Source organism: Vespula pensylvanica, chromosome 24 (assembly GCF_014466175.1).
Source record: "Vespula pensylvanica isolate Volc-1 chromosome 24, ASM1446617v1, whole genome shotgun sequence".
NCBI classification, from domain to species: Eukaryota; Metazoa; Arthropoda; class Insecta; order Hymenoptera; family Vespidae; genus Vespula; species Vespula pensylvanica.
Genome location: NC_057708.1, coordinates 2,828,584 through 2,848,693, shown reverse-complemented (window position 1 = coordinate 2,848,693; position 20,110 = coordinate 2,828,584). Strand labels below are relative to the sequence as shown.

At 32.7% G+C, this 20,110-nt stretch overlaps 2 protein-coding genes and 1 long non-coding RNA gene across 3 annotated transcripts in view; 2 read left to right on the top strand and 1 right to left on the bottom strand.

Moving 5' to 3' along the window:
• Window positions 1–764: 764 nt before the first annotated feature.
• On the bottom strand, window positions 765–1,243 carry LOC122636954. The gene is made up of 3 exons (XR_006329096.1): window positions 1,120–1,243; window positions 877–990; window positions 765–793 (listed from the first exon to the last, which is right to left on the bottom strand). It is a non-coding gene; the product is annotated as an uncharacterized LOC122636954 (long non-coding RNA).
• A 319-nt stretch (window positions 1,244–1,562) lies between these two features.
• The window catches only part of LOC122637087 (ankyrin-2-like), a 27,201-nt gene continuing 8,653 nt past the window's right edge, over window positions 1,563–20,110 (top strand). The window contains exons 1-27 of the mRNA XM_043828964.1: window positions 1,563–1,821; window positions 5,831–5,932; window positions 6,024–6,156; window positions 6,250–6,413; window positions 6,487–6,642; window positions 6,806–6,934; window positions 7,031–7,228; window positions 7,316–7,612; window positions 8,183–8,380; window positions 8,922–9,068; window positions 10,640–10,789; window positions 11,062–11,202; window positions 11,291–11,446; window positions 11,597–11,893; window positions 12,021–12,204; window positions 12,314–12,433; window positions 12,500–12,587; window positions 12,933–12,950; window positions 13,083–13,307; window positions 13,384–13,529; window positions 13,728–13,936; window positions 14,136–14,340; window positions 14,611–14,800; window positions 14,875–15,013; window positions 15,098–15,377; window positions 15,489–15,641; window positions 18,995–19,935. Coding sequence (XP_043684899.1) covers window positions 1,780–1,821; window positions 5,831–5,932; window positions 6,024–6,156; window positions 6,250–6,413; window positions 6,487–6,642; window positions 6,806–6,934; window positions 7,031–7,228; window positions 7,316–7,612; window positions 8,183–8,380; window positions 8,922–9,068; window positions 10,640–10,789; window positions 11,062–11,202; window positions 11,291–11,446; window positions 11,597–11,893; window positions 12,021–12,204; window positions 12,314–12,433; window positions 12,500–12,587; window positions 12,933–12,950; window positions 13,083–13,307; window positions 13,384–13,529; window positions 13,728–13,936; window positions 14,136–14,340; window positions 14,611–14,800; window positions 14,875–15,013; window positions 15,098–15,377; window positions 15,489–15,641; window positions 18,995–19,935 — 5,208 coding nt within the window. The 5' untranslated portion in view covers window positions 1,563–1,779. The remainder of the gene's footprint in view (window positions 1,822–5,830; window positions 5,933–6,023; window positions 6,157–6,249; window positions 6,414–6,486; window positions 6,643–6,805; window positions 6,935–7,030; window positions 7,229–7,315; window positions 7,613–8,182; window positions 8,381–8,921; window positions 9,069–10,639; window positions 10,790–11,061; window positions 11,203–11,290; window positions 11,447–11,596; window positions 11,894–12,020; window positions 12,205–12,313; window positions 12,434–12,499; window positions 12,588–12,932; window positions 12,951–13,082; window positions 13,308–13,383; window positions 13,530–13,727; window positions 13,937–14,135; window positions 14,341–14,610; window positions 14,801–14,874; window positions 15,014–15,097; window positions 15,378–15,488; window positions 15,642–18,994; window positions 19,936–20,110) is intronic.
• LOC122636952 lies at window positions 15,989–18,988 on the top strand. The gene is made up of 2 exons (XM_043828667.1): window positions 15,989–16,158; window positions 16,327–18,988. Exon 2 carries the CDS (start codon window positions 16,488–16,490, stop codon window positions 17,676–17,678), a length of 1,191 nt encoding a protein of 396 aa, XP_043684602.1. The 5' UTR covers window positions 15,989–16,158; window positions 16,327–16,487; the 3' UTR covers window positions 17,679–18,988.

Below are 20,110 nucleotides of genomic sequence, written 5' to 3'. Positions count from 1 at the left end.
TAACAACTAAGCCAGAAAAAGCTGGGTCACTGTAAATAAATGGACGAAAAAAAATTTATAATTATGTATACTTATGCATACGAAGTGATGGATGCATTTACCTGAAAAATATATCTCTACACGGTGAACAATGTGGAATATTATTCTGACAGTACTCTAAGAAACATTTTGCATTTGGACAATGCCAACTCGAAGCTTTTTCTTGTAAATCCATTAATGAAATCTATTGGTACAATAAGAAATATTACTTATATATATATATATATATATATATATATATATATATATATATCTTCATAAAGTATGAACAAGCAGTAAATAATATATATAATGTTTAGATATATTATATGAACTTTTCTCGCCTTAACACATTTGTATTTAAACATTTATAGAAATAATTAGACAAATCATACCAATAAACCTTCTTTTGTTGTTTCATTTATAATAGTAGACGTCATAGGTACATACTGGATTGGAAAATGTGTCCCTTCATTTAAAATAGCAAGTCCCTTGTTAATTGTACTGATAGCAAAATTAAACCTAAACATAAAGATTTTATTACAGATCGCAACATCTTTAATTAAATATATTACTTAAAAGTGTATACACATTACCTGTACAATTGAATATATGCTTTTGCTATGGCATAATAAACAGCTGGATAGGACTTCCCAATAGATTTTTCTAAATTTATAAGAGTTTTTAACGCTTCTATTATATTGTGGAATGTATTGGACTCTAATAAAATTATACATAATAGATACTCTGTTGTATGTTGAATATTATCTTTTACCTGAAAGTATATATAAATATAATATTTATATAATAATATTACATATTAATATCTATATCAATATAAATTCTTTAATAACCTACATTTGGATTTAAGCTTGCAAATAATTGTACAGCTACTTTATATTTATTACAAGCTGTTTGGTATTGTTTATTTATAAATGCTGCTGACGCCTCATCCAACGTTTCAATTAGTTCCTAATGTAAAAGATAATTAAACAACTTATTACAATATAGTAAATAAATCAACAATAAATCGAATAATAACGAATATTAATCTTTTATTTTTCAATATGACGTAGTTTAGCGCCTAAAAAGCAGTGTTACCAATCGTTAATTTAACCCTAATTATTTTGAAATGTTCTTTGTACGTATTATTAAAATAATTCCTTTATAATTATTTCGTTTAAAAAATAAGTTTTCCAAAAAATACGATTCCACAAATAATCGTATTGCTTACAATCTATGTAGTAAGAATGCGCAATCAATTAAAAATAGATTGAAATAATATTTAAAAAATCGAATCATCTGCGATTGTATTCACAGTTCAAATAATTGTCATTATCCCGTTTGATAAAATTCAAACAGATGGAATGAACGATATAATACGAATTAATAGAAATAGTATAGTTAATAATAATACAACTTTACATTTGTATATATGTGTATGCAAAAAAGTACAAGATTTTATTGAATAGTTTTCAAGATAAATTGAAAAATAGAGAAGGATGTCATTTCTTGAATTATAAGATGATTGTAACGTGAATGAAAAATTGCTAAAATATTTAAGTTTTTATGGGTTTACAAACGATTAATATAATATATCTGAGTTATGTAAATATCTTTTGCAAAAGCATACAGAAGATGATGTGAGAATAACAAGAAATTCTATAAATATCCGATGACCTACGTCTTCAGCATGGAGAGTATAATAGATACGTACACATCAAGTTTTGTCAAACTAAGTACACAGTCTATTATTTAGGAATGACGACTGAGGCTGAGTTTCTACCCATTATTAGGCTTCAGGTAAATATTAATCAAAAACAATATCTAGTATTTCAAGGTTAAAATTCATGAAAGATTTTCGTTTGTTAACCTCTATTTGTCTCATGAAAAACGTTGAAAAGTTTATTTCCCAATCGTACGCATCTTAGCCTATATTATTTATTTGTTTATTTATCTATTTATTCGTTGCTTTACTAATCTAATAAAAAAGTAAAAAAGGCACATAATTTGGATTAAACAAAAGACCTTTTTATCGTTTAAGGCAACTTTTCGACATTTCTTATTTTTACGTAATTGACGCAACTCGATCACGTGCCTTGTATTTATTCATATAATTTATGTAAAGCGTTACTGTCTGAGGATTCTACTTTTCTATATTTATAAATAGTCCAAGATTTTGTTTTCTCTTTTGTGTTTCTTTTAACATTTCTTAAGTTTGCTATTAAAATTAAAGAAAAAAAAAGTTTATTATAATCTGGATATTGTTATTAAGCATTTTTCATTTCATTTTTACGAAAATAATAATATTTTCTTTGGTGATTTAATAGTTTTCTTAAAAAAATGTCTGCAGAATATAACATCATTCTAATCGATCTGCTATAGATTTGATATATTTCAAATTCATAAAGCTTTAATAAAATATTCGAATTGAATATGTATTTAAATAAAATAATCAAAATATTTAAAAGATACGCAGTAAAATATTCAATTCAAATTTGGCGGTACTTTTCTCGCCTTAACACATTTGGCAACAATGGTTTATCGAAGAGCGCGAGATTTAAATCGCAATAATCGACAAAATCTTTCAAAAAGGAATAAACGAATATTCTTCTTTCATAATTAACAAAACAAATTCTTCTTTTATTAAATACGATTAAATCTTAATTATTATTGCATGGAATAACACGATATTACGCCAAGAAAAAAAAGAAATAAAGAAAAAGAGAAAAAAAGAGGTAAAAAAGGAAGATTAAGAAAAGGGTCGATTTAAAGGGACGATAATACGACGGAGAAGGGTAAGTGTAAGGTGGTATGAGTGATGAAAGTCTTGAAAGAAAAGATCGTCGCGTGTAAGGTGTATTTTACACGCAACGCTTTGTATAAAGTATTGCATTCAGGGTTCTCCTTATTCCAATGTTGATTAGTACGTGAAAGAGAGAGAGAAAAAGAGGGAGAGAAAGACCATGGTGAGGTGTTTTATTGATCGTCATATATGCCGCCAAGAGGGCAGACACACTATGTGTGTTACAGGTGACGCTTTCTAGCCCGCCATACAACAAACCGATTTAGGACGCCGACGCATAACAACGTGTTACTACCAAAGGTCTGACTCATTTTCCACTACTACTTCCTACCGTGTTTTCGCGTCATTGCTGTTGGTTATCCCCCTTGAAATGACCAATGCGATCGATGGAACGCGCATTTACTCCTGCTTCTTCGAATTTCGTCCGTTTTCAAATAAAGACATTGTCTTAACGATACAATCATTCATTGGGTGCATATGTAAAAGGTATAAGATAAAAGAGTAAAAAGTTTAATAAAAATTTTAATAAAAGTTAGATCCTACGATGGAATCTACGAACGATAATGAATGATGGTTTCGTACTAAGCATTATATCTTATAGAAAAAAAAAAGAATTCAAGATGTAATTTTTAGTCAATGTGATCTTATCTTTAATAATCATCGCTCGTATTTGTCTTGCGAAGAGCTATACGATAGAAGGCGCCTAAGGGTTTGAATTTTGAATAAGGATAAACACGAGAAACTTTCTTGACTGTTTAAAGATTATCTATATCTGAAAATTTGTCATTTAAGAAATGAAACTTCAAATATATTTCATACTGGATTAATCAAATCAAAAGATAAGAAAGATATCAAAGCATAAAAATGAAATAGTAGAAATATAATGAGGTAAATGATTGTATTAGAAGGTATCAATTGATTTTGATATTCCTATTATTATATCAAACAAATTATTCTTCTCGTCATATTTTTCTAAAATATGTATAACGAAATAAGAATTTTAATATCGAAATATGCCTTACACTACTTTCGAATTAGGAATTACAATTAGTTTAAACCGAGAGAACACAAAAAACCGGGTCTTTTCGAATCACCGGATCTGATCTAACGCGGAAGTTATGCGCGTCGAACGAACGAGGAGGAATGAAAGGTTAGCAAGAAAAGGGGAAAGAGAAAAGAGTAACATAAGGGAGCAAGAAAAACGATACTTCCCCGCCAACTACCACCACTACCACCACCACCACCACCACCACCACTATTACTACTACTATTACTATTATTACCAATACTAACATCCTCTCTGTTCATATATGAATCGTTGTAGTTCGAGTCTGCGCTTTATATGAACGCACAAGGGCGGCTCCTATCTAGCGTTATGTTCTTTCTCCTTCCCTCTTCTTCACCCCCTCTCTCTCTCACTCTCTCTCTTTTTCTCTCTTTCTCTTACTCTAACTCACCCTCCTCGGCCGTTCGTTCGTTCCGTACTTCTGGCGTTACCTTTCCCGGGCGGCTTCACGAATGGTGGATTGACGCGGGCCTCTCTACGAGGGTAGTCATTTTTTTCACGCTCGATTCACGATCCCCTCGTCGAGCCGGAGAGAGAACATCGTCAAAGACGTCTCCTGGTTCTCCGGCTACGACATCATGGTCACGGACAGTACGAATCAGGTAGGATATTTCAGTGTTTCGTTAATAATTTACGATTTAGGATTTCTCGTATTCTCTCGTTAGCTTTATCGAAACGTACCGGTATCTTCCTTTTTCCTTAGCAATTCGAAATTAATTCGATGCTAAAAGTTATGGAGAAAGTAAAAGAATATCATAATCGTCGTTCGGCCAAATAATTATGTGCGATATTATAATATTACCGATACTTTGGCTACTGGATTAAAAAAGGATATACCAGGAAGAAATCCCTTCGTTAGATTCGACAACGATGAGGAGGGTGTTGGGTGATATGGCGGGTCTGAGGGGGGGTATGGGGATGCGTACATGATACGATTTGGGGAGCGAGTGTGCGAAGGTCGTACTACCGAGCGGCGTTTTCGTGCGGCATTGAGTGTTAGATATTGACTACTATTTTTGTCCGTGTAACTTTGGATTTTTTTCTCTTTTTCTTTTTTTCTTTCTTTTTTTTTTTAACGTCTCCACACTTTTTATAAATAGTTAATTAGAATTTTTCGATAAGGATAGATTGATCGAATTGCCTCGATAATGATAATAGTAAGTAGTTCAATCTTTTATTTTTATAGGTGGTGACAATTTTAATTATTTTTAAACATTTTTGTTTATTAATTTTTAATAATATTATTATACGAATCGTGTTAGATTTAATTTGTCACAATTGTCACAATAAATAATTAATATCGTTATATGAACGTATACCTAGACAAAAAATTATGTTACATTGAGTTATGTGTGTCGATAGAAACATGTGATTTGTATGATTCTGTTCGTAACTACAATACATCGCTAAATTTTAATGAATGAATTCTTGCGCGCGTTAAGGATCACACTCGAAAGGTATATCTATGTATCTATGTAAATATGTACTTGGTGCCATTATAAATAGCCACACAAATGTGTAATACTATTATATTATATCGTGCGTTTTCTCTTTACACGCGTGTTCTTTTTTCAAACTTATAGTTAGTTTCATAAAGAAATAACTATAACAGAATGAAATTAACAAAAAAAAATTCATAAAAGAAAATTTGTATCTTAGATGATTACGAATGAAAAATACAATTTTTTATCCCTTTATCACCCTTTAGACCTTGTAATAATCGATCTCTCCAAGCTATAACGAAAATAAATACCGTAATCGAAGCGTTAATGTACACAACAGGAAGGGATACTACTGCAGTAAACTAGATTTCACAGGAGAGATGAAGTTTAATTAGATCAAAAATAGAATATACTAGAATATAAATAATCTCGAGGTTATGAGTTCACTTCGATTTTTTCTTTATTTTTCTGATAAGCTCTTTAATTTTTCTTTTTCAGGCTGACGATACAACCGCATTTCTTCGCGCAGCTCGATCTGGAAACCTCGAAAAAGTCATCGAATATCTAGACACTGATTTAGATATCAATACAGCTAACTCGGTAATATTTAATTCTATTCTTTCAATAGATATTTTTTCAATTTCTATGTTTCTAATAATATCTAATTTAATCGTCAATTGACAAATTGCAGAACGGTCTAAACGCTTTGCATTTAGCATCGAAAGATGGACACGTTGAGATAGTGACGGAACTTTTGAAAAGGGGTGCAAAGGTCGACGCTGCGACAAAGAAAGGCAATACCGCATTGCACATAGCATCTTTAGGTAAACTATGCAGTCACTGATCCTATTCATTGTGATATAAGTAATACATTTGACAATTTTTTTCTTTTATTATTATTATAATTTTTTTTTTAGCTGGTCAAGCGGAAATAGTTAGTATTCTTATTCAATATGGTGCTGCGGTTAATATTCAATCGCAAAATGGATTCACACCATTATATATGGCGGCCCAAGAGAATCACGATCAGGTCGTCAAGCTGTTGCTTAGCAATGGAGCCAATCAAAGCCTCGCTACGGAGGTAAAGCTAAATTAATTGTTAGAGATTTATAGAATTCTATCGTATGTGAATATCATTTCTTTTTAAATTTTAGGATGGATTCACCCCGCTTGCTGTTGCTATGCAGCAAGGCCACGACAAAGTCGTCAGTGTACTTTTGGAAAACGATTCGAAAGGAAAAGTCAGGCTACCGGCGCTTCATATCGCCGCTAAAAAGGACGATTGTAAAGCCGCCGATTTACTTTTGCAGGTAATTTTTATAAATAAAGCAATATATTTTTGAATTGTGAATAATACAAGTAAACTTTGTTCTGTCGATAAATCCATGTAATTTTTTTTTTTTTTTTTGTAAAACTCAAAGCAAATATTCCTTTAATTGGATATTAATTGACCAATGCAATGTTACTTTTTAGAACGACCACAAGCCGGATGTCACGTCTAAGAGTGGCTTCACGCCTCTCCACATTGCTGCTCATTATGGAAACGAGGAGATAGCACGTTTGTTAATTAAACGTGGTGCTGATGTGAACTATTTGGCAAAAGTATGAAACTTCAAAAAATAAATTAACAATTTGTTTCTAACCTTCTTTCTTTTTCTTACATCAACTGGATTTTCTAATTTTCTATTCTAATTTTAGCACAATATCAGTCCTCTTCATGTAGCAGCGAAATGGGGCAAAAATAACATGGTAAAAATCCTGTTAGAAAACTCGGCACAAATAGATGCAAAAACTAGAGATGGTTTAACTCCATTACATTGTGCTGCACGATCTGGACATGAGGAAGTTGTTAATACTCTCCTTGAGAACTCAGCACCAATCAGTGCACGTACAAAGGTAAAGTATAATAGAAATTTTCAATAAAAGAAAAGAATAAAACTGAGTATTTGCACAAAATTATAAAACGAAATTCTTTTTTTATAGAATGGTTTAGCACCCTTGCATATGGCCTCTCAAGGAGATCACGTGGATGCTGCTAGGGCATTACTCTATCATCGTGCACCAGTGGACGAAGTAACGATCGATTATTTAACTTCGCTACATGTAGCCGCACACTGCGGCCACGTTAGAGTCGCGAAATTGCTTTTGGATAGAAAGGCGGATCCAAATGCACGAGCTTTAAACGGTTTTACGCCTTTGCACATCGCTTGCAAGAAGAATCGTATAAAGGTCGTCGAGTTGTTGCTGAAACATGGCGCATCGATCGAGTCTACGACAGAGGTAACGATCGATGTTTCTCGACAATTCCTTATTATCTTGTCTTCAATATTCTCTTGCATACAATTCGCGAGAATAGTTTATATACTTTATATAATTTTATCTGCACTAAGAAAAAAGAATAAAAAGATTAATAAATCAAATAATAAAAGAATCTAAAAGAGATTATAGCAGTATTTTCTTTTTCTTTTTTTTTTCTTTCTTTCTTCATTTACAAAAATGTTTGCACTATATTTTTCATGCTGCTTCTTCTTTTACGTTCAAACGATGATTTAACATTGAAGTATGGAGAAGATGAAGAAATAATATAGGAAGGCTGGTTAACGGATTGTGCGAATCGGATGAAAGACGGGATATAAAATCTGATCATTTTTATGGATTCTGTGCTCCTTCTATGCTGTTTATTTCTGAAAACGATGGAGAATTATAGGGAAAGGAGAATAAAAGAAAGAGAGAAAGAGAGAGAGAGAGAGAGAGAGAGAGAGAGAGAGAGAGAACTTTGTCTAAGCGAATGATTTGTGGAAATCGGAATTGAAGAAAATGTCCTAATGGAAAATAACATATATTTTACAGTCCGGACTGACTCCCTTACACGTGGCCAGTTTTATGGGATGCATGAATATCGTGATATTCCTACTACAACACGAAGCCAATCCCGACGTGCCAACTGTTAGGGGAGAAACACCCCTACACCTGGCAGCTAGAGCTAATCAAACCGATATTATTCGAATTTTATTAAGAAATGGAGCCAAAGTCGATGCACGTGCTAGGGTAAGTAAATAAAAAAAAAGGAATCCTCACTTCCTTCACGAATCAAATCGTCATTTCCTATCTATTCATCTTTAATCTTCCCCTTTCCCCTTTGTAAAACAACAAAAAAGTTTGTTTCGAAAATCTTTAATTCGTTAAGTCAACATAAATTTTGTCACGTCGAAAGAAAACGCAGAATCACTTAAATAGAAAATGATCGATCATATTTAAATCATACTTGCTCGCGTTCAACTTAAACGCATGAGTCCATTAACCAGTCTGGGATATTCATAGAACAATTTGTTTCCTGTCTTATTTTTTTTTTTTCATTTATTTATTAATTTTTTTTTTATTTTGTATGCTTTTCTAGCTTCATGAATGTGCTATTATATCTTTATTTAAAATATTTTTGCTATATTATCCAAGTATCCAAAAAGTAAATAATTTAAATGATGTAATTCAAATATTCGTTGATTAAACATTTTTATTTCGTTGATGAAATCAACACAGATAAGAGTTTGGGCTTCTCGCGAACCGAAGAAATTTAATTCTTTTCTTGTAGGAACAACAAACACCGTTGCACATCGCATCCAGATTGGGTAACATCGATATAGTTATGTTACTCTTGCAACACGGTGCAGCCGTTGACACAACAACGAAAGATATGCACACGGCATTGCACATTGCAGCAAAGGAAGGTCAGGAGGAGGTAATGTACAAAAAAATCGCAAAAATAGCAGAACACATCGACAAGCAGAATAGGGCGTATTTGTTTTGGTCACGGCGTCGGGAGTACCTTATGTGAAAAAAAGAAAAAGAAAAAACAAAGAGAGAAAGAGATCGAATTTTAATTTCTTTGAGGATTATGTAAAAAAGAAAAAAAAAACAAACGCGTTATTTTTATCTATCTAAGCACCTTCTCGTTTTCTTCAATATTTTGTTTAACCATGCACTTGTTTTATTATATGTAATGGTGATCGTAAAAATGGTCTAATTCGTAGTTTAAATCGATCATTATTTCCGTTTATGTTTAAAAAATATATTTATATAAATATATATATATATATATATATATATATTTAGATATATATATATATATATATACACATATATGTATAATGACTGAGGTAATTTTTACAATCACCTTCACATACACACAATTATAGACGTTTTTCCATCAACGCGATTTGAAGTCTCTTCTTACACTTTCTTTATTTTCAAACTTATAGAGAGTTTGAGATTTATAATTTTACGTTATATTTATTTCTCTATGTATCCGTGAGTTAATAAAATTTTCGTTACATTGGTTTTACCGTTTTTATGTTTTCCCTCATTTCACTGCATTTCGTTTTTTTAAGCATGATAAGATAAATTAAAACGAGGAGATAGCATGCAACTCCTTGCGGTGCATACAAGTGTTCGATTGATTTTTCTTTTCTGCTTAGTCCTTACTCTAGTTTCCCTCCTTAAAAAAAAAGAAAAAAAAAAGAAAGAAGAAATAAAAGAAAAAACGAGAGCGTGAGAAAGAACGAACAAACGAGCGAGAGAATTTTCATTCCAATATATCGTATGTAGGTATATATATTTGTATGCATGAACATATGTACATAAATACTTATATAATATGCTGATTTATTAGCGATCTTGAAATTTCAAAGAGACATAAATATGACAAACGAGAAACGAACATTCATTTCGCTTATTTCCATGGCACACATATCTATACGTATATACAAACATAGATACAAACACACAACATACATATGTACATGCATACATATGTTAAACATTTCTTTTTGTTTTTCATTATACTTTCCATCGATATAGCCATGCATACGATTATGACAAGCAACGCGTAGGCGGTGTGAAAGGTGCTTGTGTTTTTTTTTTCCACTTATTTGCATTTATGTAATCTTTTTACATTTTCTCCAATCAATTTCATATCCCCATTGTGCTTATTATTAAACAGTTAATATTATTACAATGTAATTAAAACAAAAAGTACGTAAATCTTGTTATATGTCATATGTCATTAGTCGACTGATTTTTCTTCGTTATGCAATAAATAGGTAAGCAATCATTTCTAATTGCAATGCAGAGATAACCAACATTATTATTTTATGTATACATATATACACACATATATGCAATTGAACTAATTTGTATCGAGTCCATATCATAAACGTAAACTTTTATCATTTTATATATAAATGTATGAATGTATGTAGGTATATATATATATATATTTATTGGTATAACACGAAACTTTGTGATAAACAGGTGGCCGCTATTCTAGTGGAGAATAATGCTTCGGTAAAAGCCACAACGAAAAATGGTTTTACGCCGCTCCACATAGCGGCCAAATATGGCAATATGAACGTGGCAAAGATCCTTCTACAAAAGGACAGCAAGCTTGATGCTCAAGGAAAGGTTAGCAGACGATTTATAGCAATTCGATGATATAAAATGAAATAAAACGAGATGAATATGAACAAAAAAAAAAAAAGGAAAGAAAAGGAATCGTTCCGTTAATCCTCTATAACTTTCAAGTCACACACACTTATATCTGTTTTTTTTTTTTTCTAAATGTTTCTAAGAATAAATACTTAGTTATTATATAACTTATATAATAACAAAAGTTAGATTACAGAGGGTTAACTTTACATGTTCTATTACGGTGAGAATTTACTAATCATTTTTAGAACGACATTACACCACTGCATTTGGCTTGTCATTACGATCACCCAAATGTCGCGAATCTTCTATTAGAGAAAGGTGCTTCACCCCATCTTGCATCACAGAATGGACATACTCCGTTACACATCGCTGCTCGTAAAAATCAGGTATTAAAATAATCCATTCCAATCATTCCTTTCCATTTTTTCCATTCTAAAATATATCTCTAACGAAAATCTACATTACTTGCCATAGATGGACATTGCTTCTACTCTGTTGGAAGGCGGAGCGAACGCAAATGCCGAATCTAAGGCAGGATTCACGCCTTTACATTTGAGCTCACAAAAGGGTCATTACGATATGACGAATTTACTTATTGAGCATGGAGCTGATCCAAACCATAAAGCTAAGGTATTCTTTTATAAATTAATCAAATTAATAATAATAATAATAATAATAATAACAATAATAATAATAATAATAATAACAACAACAATAATAATAATAATAACAATAATAATAATAATAACAATAATAATAATAATGTTCAACTTTTTTCAGAATGGTCTAACAGCGTTGCACCTCTGTGCTCAAGAAGATTTCGTCAGAGTCGCTTCTATTCTTGTAAAAAATGATGCCAATGTCGAAAGTCAAACCGAGACTGGTTATCGACCAATTCACGTTGCCGCACATTTTGGAAATCTCTCGATGATACGATTTCTATTAAAACACAATGCTGAGATCGACGTAAGAACGGCTCAAAATTACACACCTCTTCATCAAGCCGCGCAACAGGGTCACGCTCATGTTGTTAGTGCTCTATTAGAAGGGAATGCTTCGCACAAAGCTCGTACAAACGTACGTAAATCGTTCGTAAGATGGTTTTTAATTAGTTATCGATCTAATCGTAAATAATTCTGCCAATTACATTTTTATTTGTTTGTAATATTTACGTTGACATGATTTTTATCGGTTTTTTCTTTAGGATGGCTTGACTGCTTTAAATATTGCTCAAAAGTTAGGATATATATCAGTGATGGAAGTATTGAAAGGAATGCCTTACGATAATTTAGTTCCGGATAATAAAAATTGGGAAGAAAAGTACAAAGTTATAGCACCAGAGAGTTTGCAAGAAACGAGTCTCATGTCCGATTCGGATGACGAGGGTGGTAAGAATAATATTATCTATACGTTAACGTCATAATTGATATCATTCTAATTGCTATCAAATTTATAATTGATATTATAATTGATATCAAATTTAATTGCGTTTATTAGCTTCGGATGCATTGATTAGCGAGCAACCATACAAATATCTTACCGCGGATTTAATGAAGAGCCTACGAGATGATTCCTTACCAATCGATGTGACGAAGGACGACCCAATACACAGACAAGGTAAGTCTACGTTTGCATACTAATCAGAGCGTGTAACTTGATCGATTTCCAATTTTTTCATTTTAGTTACAAAAGAAGAAAAACAGGAATTCACCCAAAGCAATAATTACTGTCTGGCAGAAAACTTTGACAGTAATGATGCATTGAATTTGGGGTACGTAGAAATCTACATTGAACTCAATCAAAAATTACGGTGATCGTATAATAAAGATAGGGTAATAAACTAGAAGTCACGCTATTTTAGCCTCTCTAAAGTATTGGAAAAACTAGATTAGTTTCATAGTTGTAACACAAATATCTTTGAGTTTTTTTTATCTCTTGTAGAAACTCTTATTACTATCTAAATATCGAATATAAATTTGTCACGTAGGAAATTATATAATCCAGAGCTTAAAACATCGTAATTTGATCTAATTCTAATGTTCCGTAATTCACTCTAGCTTTAGACGTAATGATTTCCTTAGAAATAATTGATTGAATAAACGTATTTTGATTTTAGGAGACTTCACTTCCGATCGTAAGTACCTAAATGCCTATCCCATCGCTAGAATTTAGAAAAAAATTTGAAATTGAAATACATTTAAACATCTGAAATTCGTCGATAAATAAAAGAATTTCTCTATATTGCTATGATATTTCGAATTTGCAGATTTTTAGTGAGTTTCCTCGTGGATGCACGAGGTGGTGCAATGAAGGGTTGCAGGCACAGTGGTGTACGAATAATTGTTCCACCCCGTAGAGCAACGATGCCGTTACGGGTAACGTGTAGATTAGTAAAACCTAGTAAAGTAGCTAATCCACCGCCTCTAATGGAAGGTGAAGCTTTAGCAACTCGAATTATAGAGATGGGTCCAGTTGGAGCAAACTTTTTAGGGCAAGTTCGCAATAACATATTTCTAAATGGATTATTTAAAAAAGAATGTTCTTTACGCAAATATAATTCTTTATAGGCCAGTATTGATCGACATACCACATTTTGCATCGATCCGTGGCAAAGAGAGAGAAATTATTATTCTTAGGAGTGAAAATGGAGAAACATGGAAGGAACATGATAATTCCGTTGATAATGACGATACTTTGCTTAATACACCACATGGTACGTATCAAATCAATAAAGTTCTCTAAAAACTAATTTTTGTAGTTCGTATTAAAATATTATATAATGTTAAAATTATGTTATCATTTATATTAGTATTAATTATACTTAAAAAAAAAGGATATGAAGTTTTTTGTTTTTTTTAACATTATTATCGAGAAATTATCATCGTATTATGAATAAAAATTCAATTTGTAGATCCCCAAATGAATGCAGCCCATTCCGGCAGAATAACTCGTATAATAACGACTGACTTTCCTCAATATTTCGCGATAGTGACTAGAATCAAGCAAGAAGTACACGTAATAGGAGCCGAAGGTGGAATTTTAATGTCCAGTGTAGCAAACGACGTTCAAGCCGTATTTCCACCTGGTGCTCTGACGAAAAAAATTAAAGTTGGCTTACAAGTAAGTAAAAAACTGAAAATAGTTTTTTTGTGATTATCTCTTTTGCTGAATTCTGATTGTAAAAATTGCAAATTAATTTTACACACGTAATTCAGTCGTATACAAGTCAGTTTCAACGGTAGTGAAGCCATAGAAGAAAGTTGAGCTATTAAAGACAAACGAGTACTGGCTTATTAAGATATATAATACCTTGTTGTAGGCACACGTCATCCCTGCGGAGCTTACAGCCAAACTTTTAGGTAACTGTGTTGCTGTATCACCAGTCATTACAATTGAGCCCAGGAGAAGAAAGTTTCACAAGCCGATTACCTTGACAATACCCGTACCACAAGCTGCAAACAAAGGAATGATCAATCAATACGGAGGCGAAACACCAACTTTACGATTGCTTTGCAGCATCGCTGGTATACGTAGATTAAATTAAAATATTATATAAATTATTTACACAATGAGAATATGTGGTAATGCATTTGGTAAATTCTGTCTAATTCTGATAATGTGATAAGAGTTATATGGTCACGTTTCTTTTTTTCTTTCAAAAGCAATTCTTTTGAATGATTTACTGGGTCAAAAGTATAGTAATACACACACACACACAGACACACACAAAGGGATTGCTTAATGTAATTAATTAGACAATTAAAAAACAATTAAGCTGTTATTTTTGATGTCAGGTGGTACCAGTGAAGCTCAATGGGAAGATGTTACTGGTTCAACACCATTGACGTTCATGAACGACCGTGTGTCCTTTACAACTACAGTTTCAGCTAGGTTTTGGCTGATGGATTGTAGGAATATTAGCGAAGTTCCAAAAATGGCGACGGAACTATATAAAGAATCTTTGTTTGTACCTTACATTACAAAGTACGTATTTCCTTTTTTTATATTTATCTCTTGCAAATATTCAATGATTAAAAATTTCTATTTGTTTTCAATAGTTTCGTGATATATTCAAAACGGATGGATACTCTCGAAGCTACATTAAGAATATTGTGCATGACTGATGGCAAGGAAGGAATGCACACATTGGAAAGACAAGAAGAGTTCTTAGAGATTGTAAAGAGTCGTGATGTCGAGGTAAACTGAAAAGAAACTTCTACTTGTAATTAACGCAAATAAATATTAATAATACATAATGTTTGTTAATTATATTTGTTTCAGGCTCTACATGGAAAAGATCTTTACATCGAATTCAGCGGAAACCTAATACCAGTCACAAAATCAGGAGTACAATTAAAGTTTACTTTTAAAGCTTTCCGTCAGAATCGTCTATCGTTTCACGTTAAAGTAAGAGATCCACTTTTGGATCCTGTAGCAAGAATGTTGTTTATGCGCGAGCCCAAAGTTGCAAAGGGTGAACCACCACAGCAACCAATTTGTGTACTGAATATCGTCTTACCTGAGGTTACGAGCAAAATTGAAATTCAGAAGAAACTAACAGGTGATATCATTGGGCACTATATATATATGTATATACATATATGCTTATATATTTTTCTAACAATATTTCTATATTTTGCAATTATATAAATATGATCTTATTTCTTAATAGCAGTGTACGAAGATTCGAATATCATAAGTCAAAAAATGGACTTTTACAAATCAAAATACGGTATGGAACAGAAGGAGAAGGGAGACCAGCCAAAAGACACGTCACCTTCAGAGGAAAAATTCATTGCCGATACTCTACAGAAAGAACAAACAGGTACGATATTCTCATTCATTATTATACAGTAGACAATTGTTTTTAAATTTAATTATAAAGTAAGGATTAACTTAAGAACACATTAGAATTAAAAATCTATAGAGTTAAGAATTGGAGATGAAAAACAATGTGCAAGGTGCAAAAAGAAAACTTTCAAAATGAATTTTCTGTGAGGAAGACGTCGACACATTTAGATTTTATATAAATCTTTTCGATCACAAGACAATAATAATTCATTCCGTACGTGGTGATTCACGTTTGATTGATTTCTTTTTTTTTTAAATGTCTTCTTCTGTATTTATATGTTCGTTTAAGGTAAAATGTCAATCCGTTTACGGCTTAAAGATTGAGTGAGGCTTCCATAATTTAATTATACGTAAGAGTCTCAACAAATGCTCGGAAGATACCGAGATAGCCACCTTTAGTTTTATCCTGTTCGTCGAGGAGAGAGAGCAGTAGCTAATAACTTTGCTTGTCCCTTTATGCTTGAGTAGCTCTCATTTGAATCGTCGAAAATGTGAGTTCTCTTTTTCTTTTTATCCTTATACGTTTTTCTAATGACCTTCATCGATTTTATTTCAAATATCCATTTATCTATTTCCTTAATCTCATTCTCTTATTTACGTGCACTCGTATTCTTCATTGACTTTATTTTCATTAATTTCCTTTTCCTTATGATTTTCAGTTGCAGGTTTTTTTAAGTTCATTAGTAGTTTGCACTTACGATACGCACGTTGAAAACAAACGTATATAAAATAGATATACATACGTACATACATATATATATATATATACACACACACACATATATATATATACGTGCGACGAATAGAAAAATCCTTTATAATGGAAAAGTCAGGCCAAGCGAACACCATGAACGAAACGAGTCCTACAATCGACGTTAATAACGAAAAAGATAAGACCGAGAATGATAAATCGTCGGTCTGTAACATTACGACTGATTTGTACGAATTGAAACAGATCAATTGTGAGATAGGTGCCAAGGAGGTGTCTCAAAGTTGTTCAATAAATTCATGCAATGAAGAAGACAAAGTGAAGAATGAAAATCGTTCGAACCCGTCGAATGAACCTCGGGAAGAGCAAAAAAACGATCAACAGAATGTAGCCAAAGACGGCGATGAAAAAAATTATAATGAATGTTGTGCTCTAGAAGATAATTTACAAAAGATAAAACAATGTTGTCAGAGTCCATCCAGAGGAAAAGAGACAACGAGTATGAAGCAAAAACGTAAGTCCAGATCTACGAGAAGACGATTGAATGCGATGATTAATAATACATCCTTACATTTCTCTGATACGGACTCGGAAGGTGAATTGGTCATTATGGAAGCTTATGCACGTACTCCTAGTCCTGCCAAGTCACGAGGACCTGTAATTTCTGTGACAATGGAGGACATTGAGAGCGTTGATAAATTTGATACGAATCCTCGATGTTTAACAATTTTATCGACTCCTGAAATGAACATATCTCGACGTGGAAGTTTTGCGGAGAATCTCACGGACGTCGATGAAATTTATGCAAGTGAACCTGAAAACGAACAGAACACAGAAGGAAGAAAGAGTTTGACCGTAACAGGAATTACTTATCAAGGTGAAACTGACGTCGAGGATATATCAAATGACGAGGATGAACCGGTTATCTACGTGACACCTAGATTGGACATCTTGTGCGAGTTCGGTGGTGAGACTATCACTACCAAGGAAGGAAATGGACCATTTTCCGTAGAGATACGTAGTCGAATGTCGAAGGAAATAGAAGATACTGAAGTCCGGAATTCATCCGACATTGTGATCATGCCGGGAACCGACAGCGAGGATATGGAAGTATCGGATGAGGATGATCTACAAATAGCTTCTTGTAGTCAACGCGACCTGTTCGAAGATCTTGATGTTTTAGCGGCTTCTCATATCGTAATGACGAACGTTAATAAGATGGATAATATGCTTGCTGTTAAGGATATTCAGGAAGATATCACCATAGGGGATTGTCATACCGATGTTGAAGATGTAGATTGAGTTTAAGATGTGCCGAATGAGTTTTATTTAGCAAAACGCGAAACGTTAAGGATCAAATCAATTATTTGATGCCAAGAATTACAATCTTGCATCCCCATTATTTTTTTGATTTATTTATTCACGTGAATCGGATCTATTGATTTATCTTAATCGAAGATAATTTCTTCTTCTTGTGTTGTTATTCGTTTTCCTTTTTGCACCGTGCTCGATCTATTGAAGATCTATTTTTCTTAGTATAAACTTTGGTAATGGTTAACCCTCGAGTGATATGTTTTGAAAGAACATCGCTTTGGTCGTCCTCGTGATTAAATATTTCATTCTGTGCAATAATCTCGCTTCAACCAAATTTCTTTTGCTTTTTTAAATTCTCGAACTATTTTCTCTCTTGTATTATTAATTATTTAATTGAATGACAAATATCTTATTGAGATTAATGATTCGAGACATGTGCAGAATAAAATTTATTTGTCTTGGTATCGTGGATACTACTTAAGGGTTAAATATAAAAGAGATTTCAATATTCTTCGGATAACTATTCTTTCGAACAAATTATTCCTAAACATCGAACAACATTTCATTGATTAATTCTAATCCTTTCGAAAAAAAGAAAAGAAAAAAGAAAAAATTAATGTCTTTTTCGAGTATGAATAAAACGAGTGCAAAGCTTTACATATTTACATTTTTTCGCGTCTATATACTCCTTTTTTTCTTTTCGGTTAATCCTTTTTAACATTTTGATGCCGATAATAATGCGACATTTTTTTATGTACTTGTTATACTTGCAGGCAGAACTGCCGTCATCAACATAATCATAGACAACCATATGGGATATTAAATACAAAATAACAGCATATCTGTCCTCAACTTCTTTAACGAAATTTCGCAGATGCATATATAAGTCGATGTTATACGTTATAAAAATACACACACACACACCCACACACACAGATAAATACGCAAAGAATATACATTATAAATTAAATAGAAATCGATGACTAATTGAATTAGTCATTGAATTGTTGAATGTATTATTCATGTTAGAATAACGAGTTGTTATGTGTACAGTTCACAAAAATTTATGAACTAATTCAACGTTTGATCATTATATTAGAAAGCAATGAGATTTTTTGCGCAAGTACATAAAGAGGTTTGCACGCAGCACGAGACGACGAAAGAGAGAGCGAGAGAGAGAGAGAGAGAGAATGAGAGAACAAAAAAAAAGAAAAAAAAAATTGTAAAATGAAACGATGTAATTATTGATTATAATTAACGTAATAAATAAAAAGTAATATGAGCATCATTCTTGGTTGTTCTAGATGCCGCTACTATCCACGAATCCTTTGCACAAAAAGCGGCTTGTCCCCTAGAATCCGTAGATGCTAGTTATCCCAATAAAGTAGCCGGCCAACAAGAGCACGATCTTTCGCCTAGCGTCGAAAAGCAAACATATTCGGAGAAGCGAAAATTTTGGGAGGATATATCAAAGAAGAGAGAGAGTTATCAACGTTCCGAATCCGAGGTATCAAGGACCTCACAATTGACGGTCAACGAGAGTGACAGTGAGTATATGCAAAATGTCGTATCGGAGGAAGAGATAACTGAGGTAACATCTGTTGGCTCGGATACTATGGAAAATGTTAATATCCCTGATATTTCGGAATGTTCCGTGGCAGAGAAGGCACATTATTTTGAGGAACAAATACAAAAGGAATTGAGTAAGGTACCGGCTAAATTGCAACAGCAGGATTCTGTGAAACTTGAAAAAGATAAAAGTGTTAAGGTTAAACGAACGGAAAAGTCTATTGATGTTGGCCAAGTGGAAACGACGAGAGATGTGGAACACGAGGGGAAAGAATTAAAGTCGAGTCATGTAGAAGAGAAGGATAAGGACGAAAGTGATAAATTAAGGAAGGAAGACTTTAAAGGTGAAGAGATTATATATAAGGAAAGGATCGATGAGTTTGTTAGGAAGGAATATCAGGAGAAATTAGTTGTCGGTTTGGAAAAAAAGGTTGAGCTGCACCGAGAAGTAAGGGATATAGAGGACAAGAAAGAAGATGAAAGGAAAGAATCCGGACTAAAGAAGAAAAAGGAAGAAGAGGAAATTAAGAAGAAGGCAGCTGAACTACAGAAAAAGCTAGAGGAAGAAGAAGCAAAGAGGAAAGAGACTGAATTGAAGAAGAAACACGAAGAAGAGGAAGCAAAGAAAAAAGAAGCTGAACTAAAGAAGAAACAAGAAGAAGAAGAAGCAAGAAGGAAAGAGGCTGAATTGAAAAAGAAACAAGAGGAAGAGGAAGCAAAGAGAAAAGAAGCCGAACTAAAAAAGAAACAAGAAGAAGAAGAAGCAAAAAGGAAAGAAGCTGAATTGAAAAAGAAAAAAGAGGAGGAAGAAGCGAAGAAGAAAGAAGCCGAACTAAAGAAGAAACAAGAAG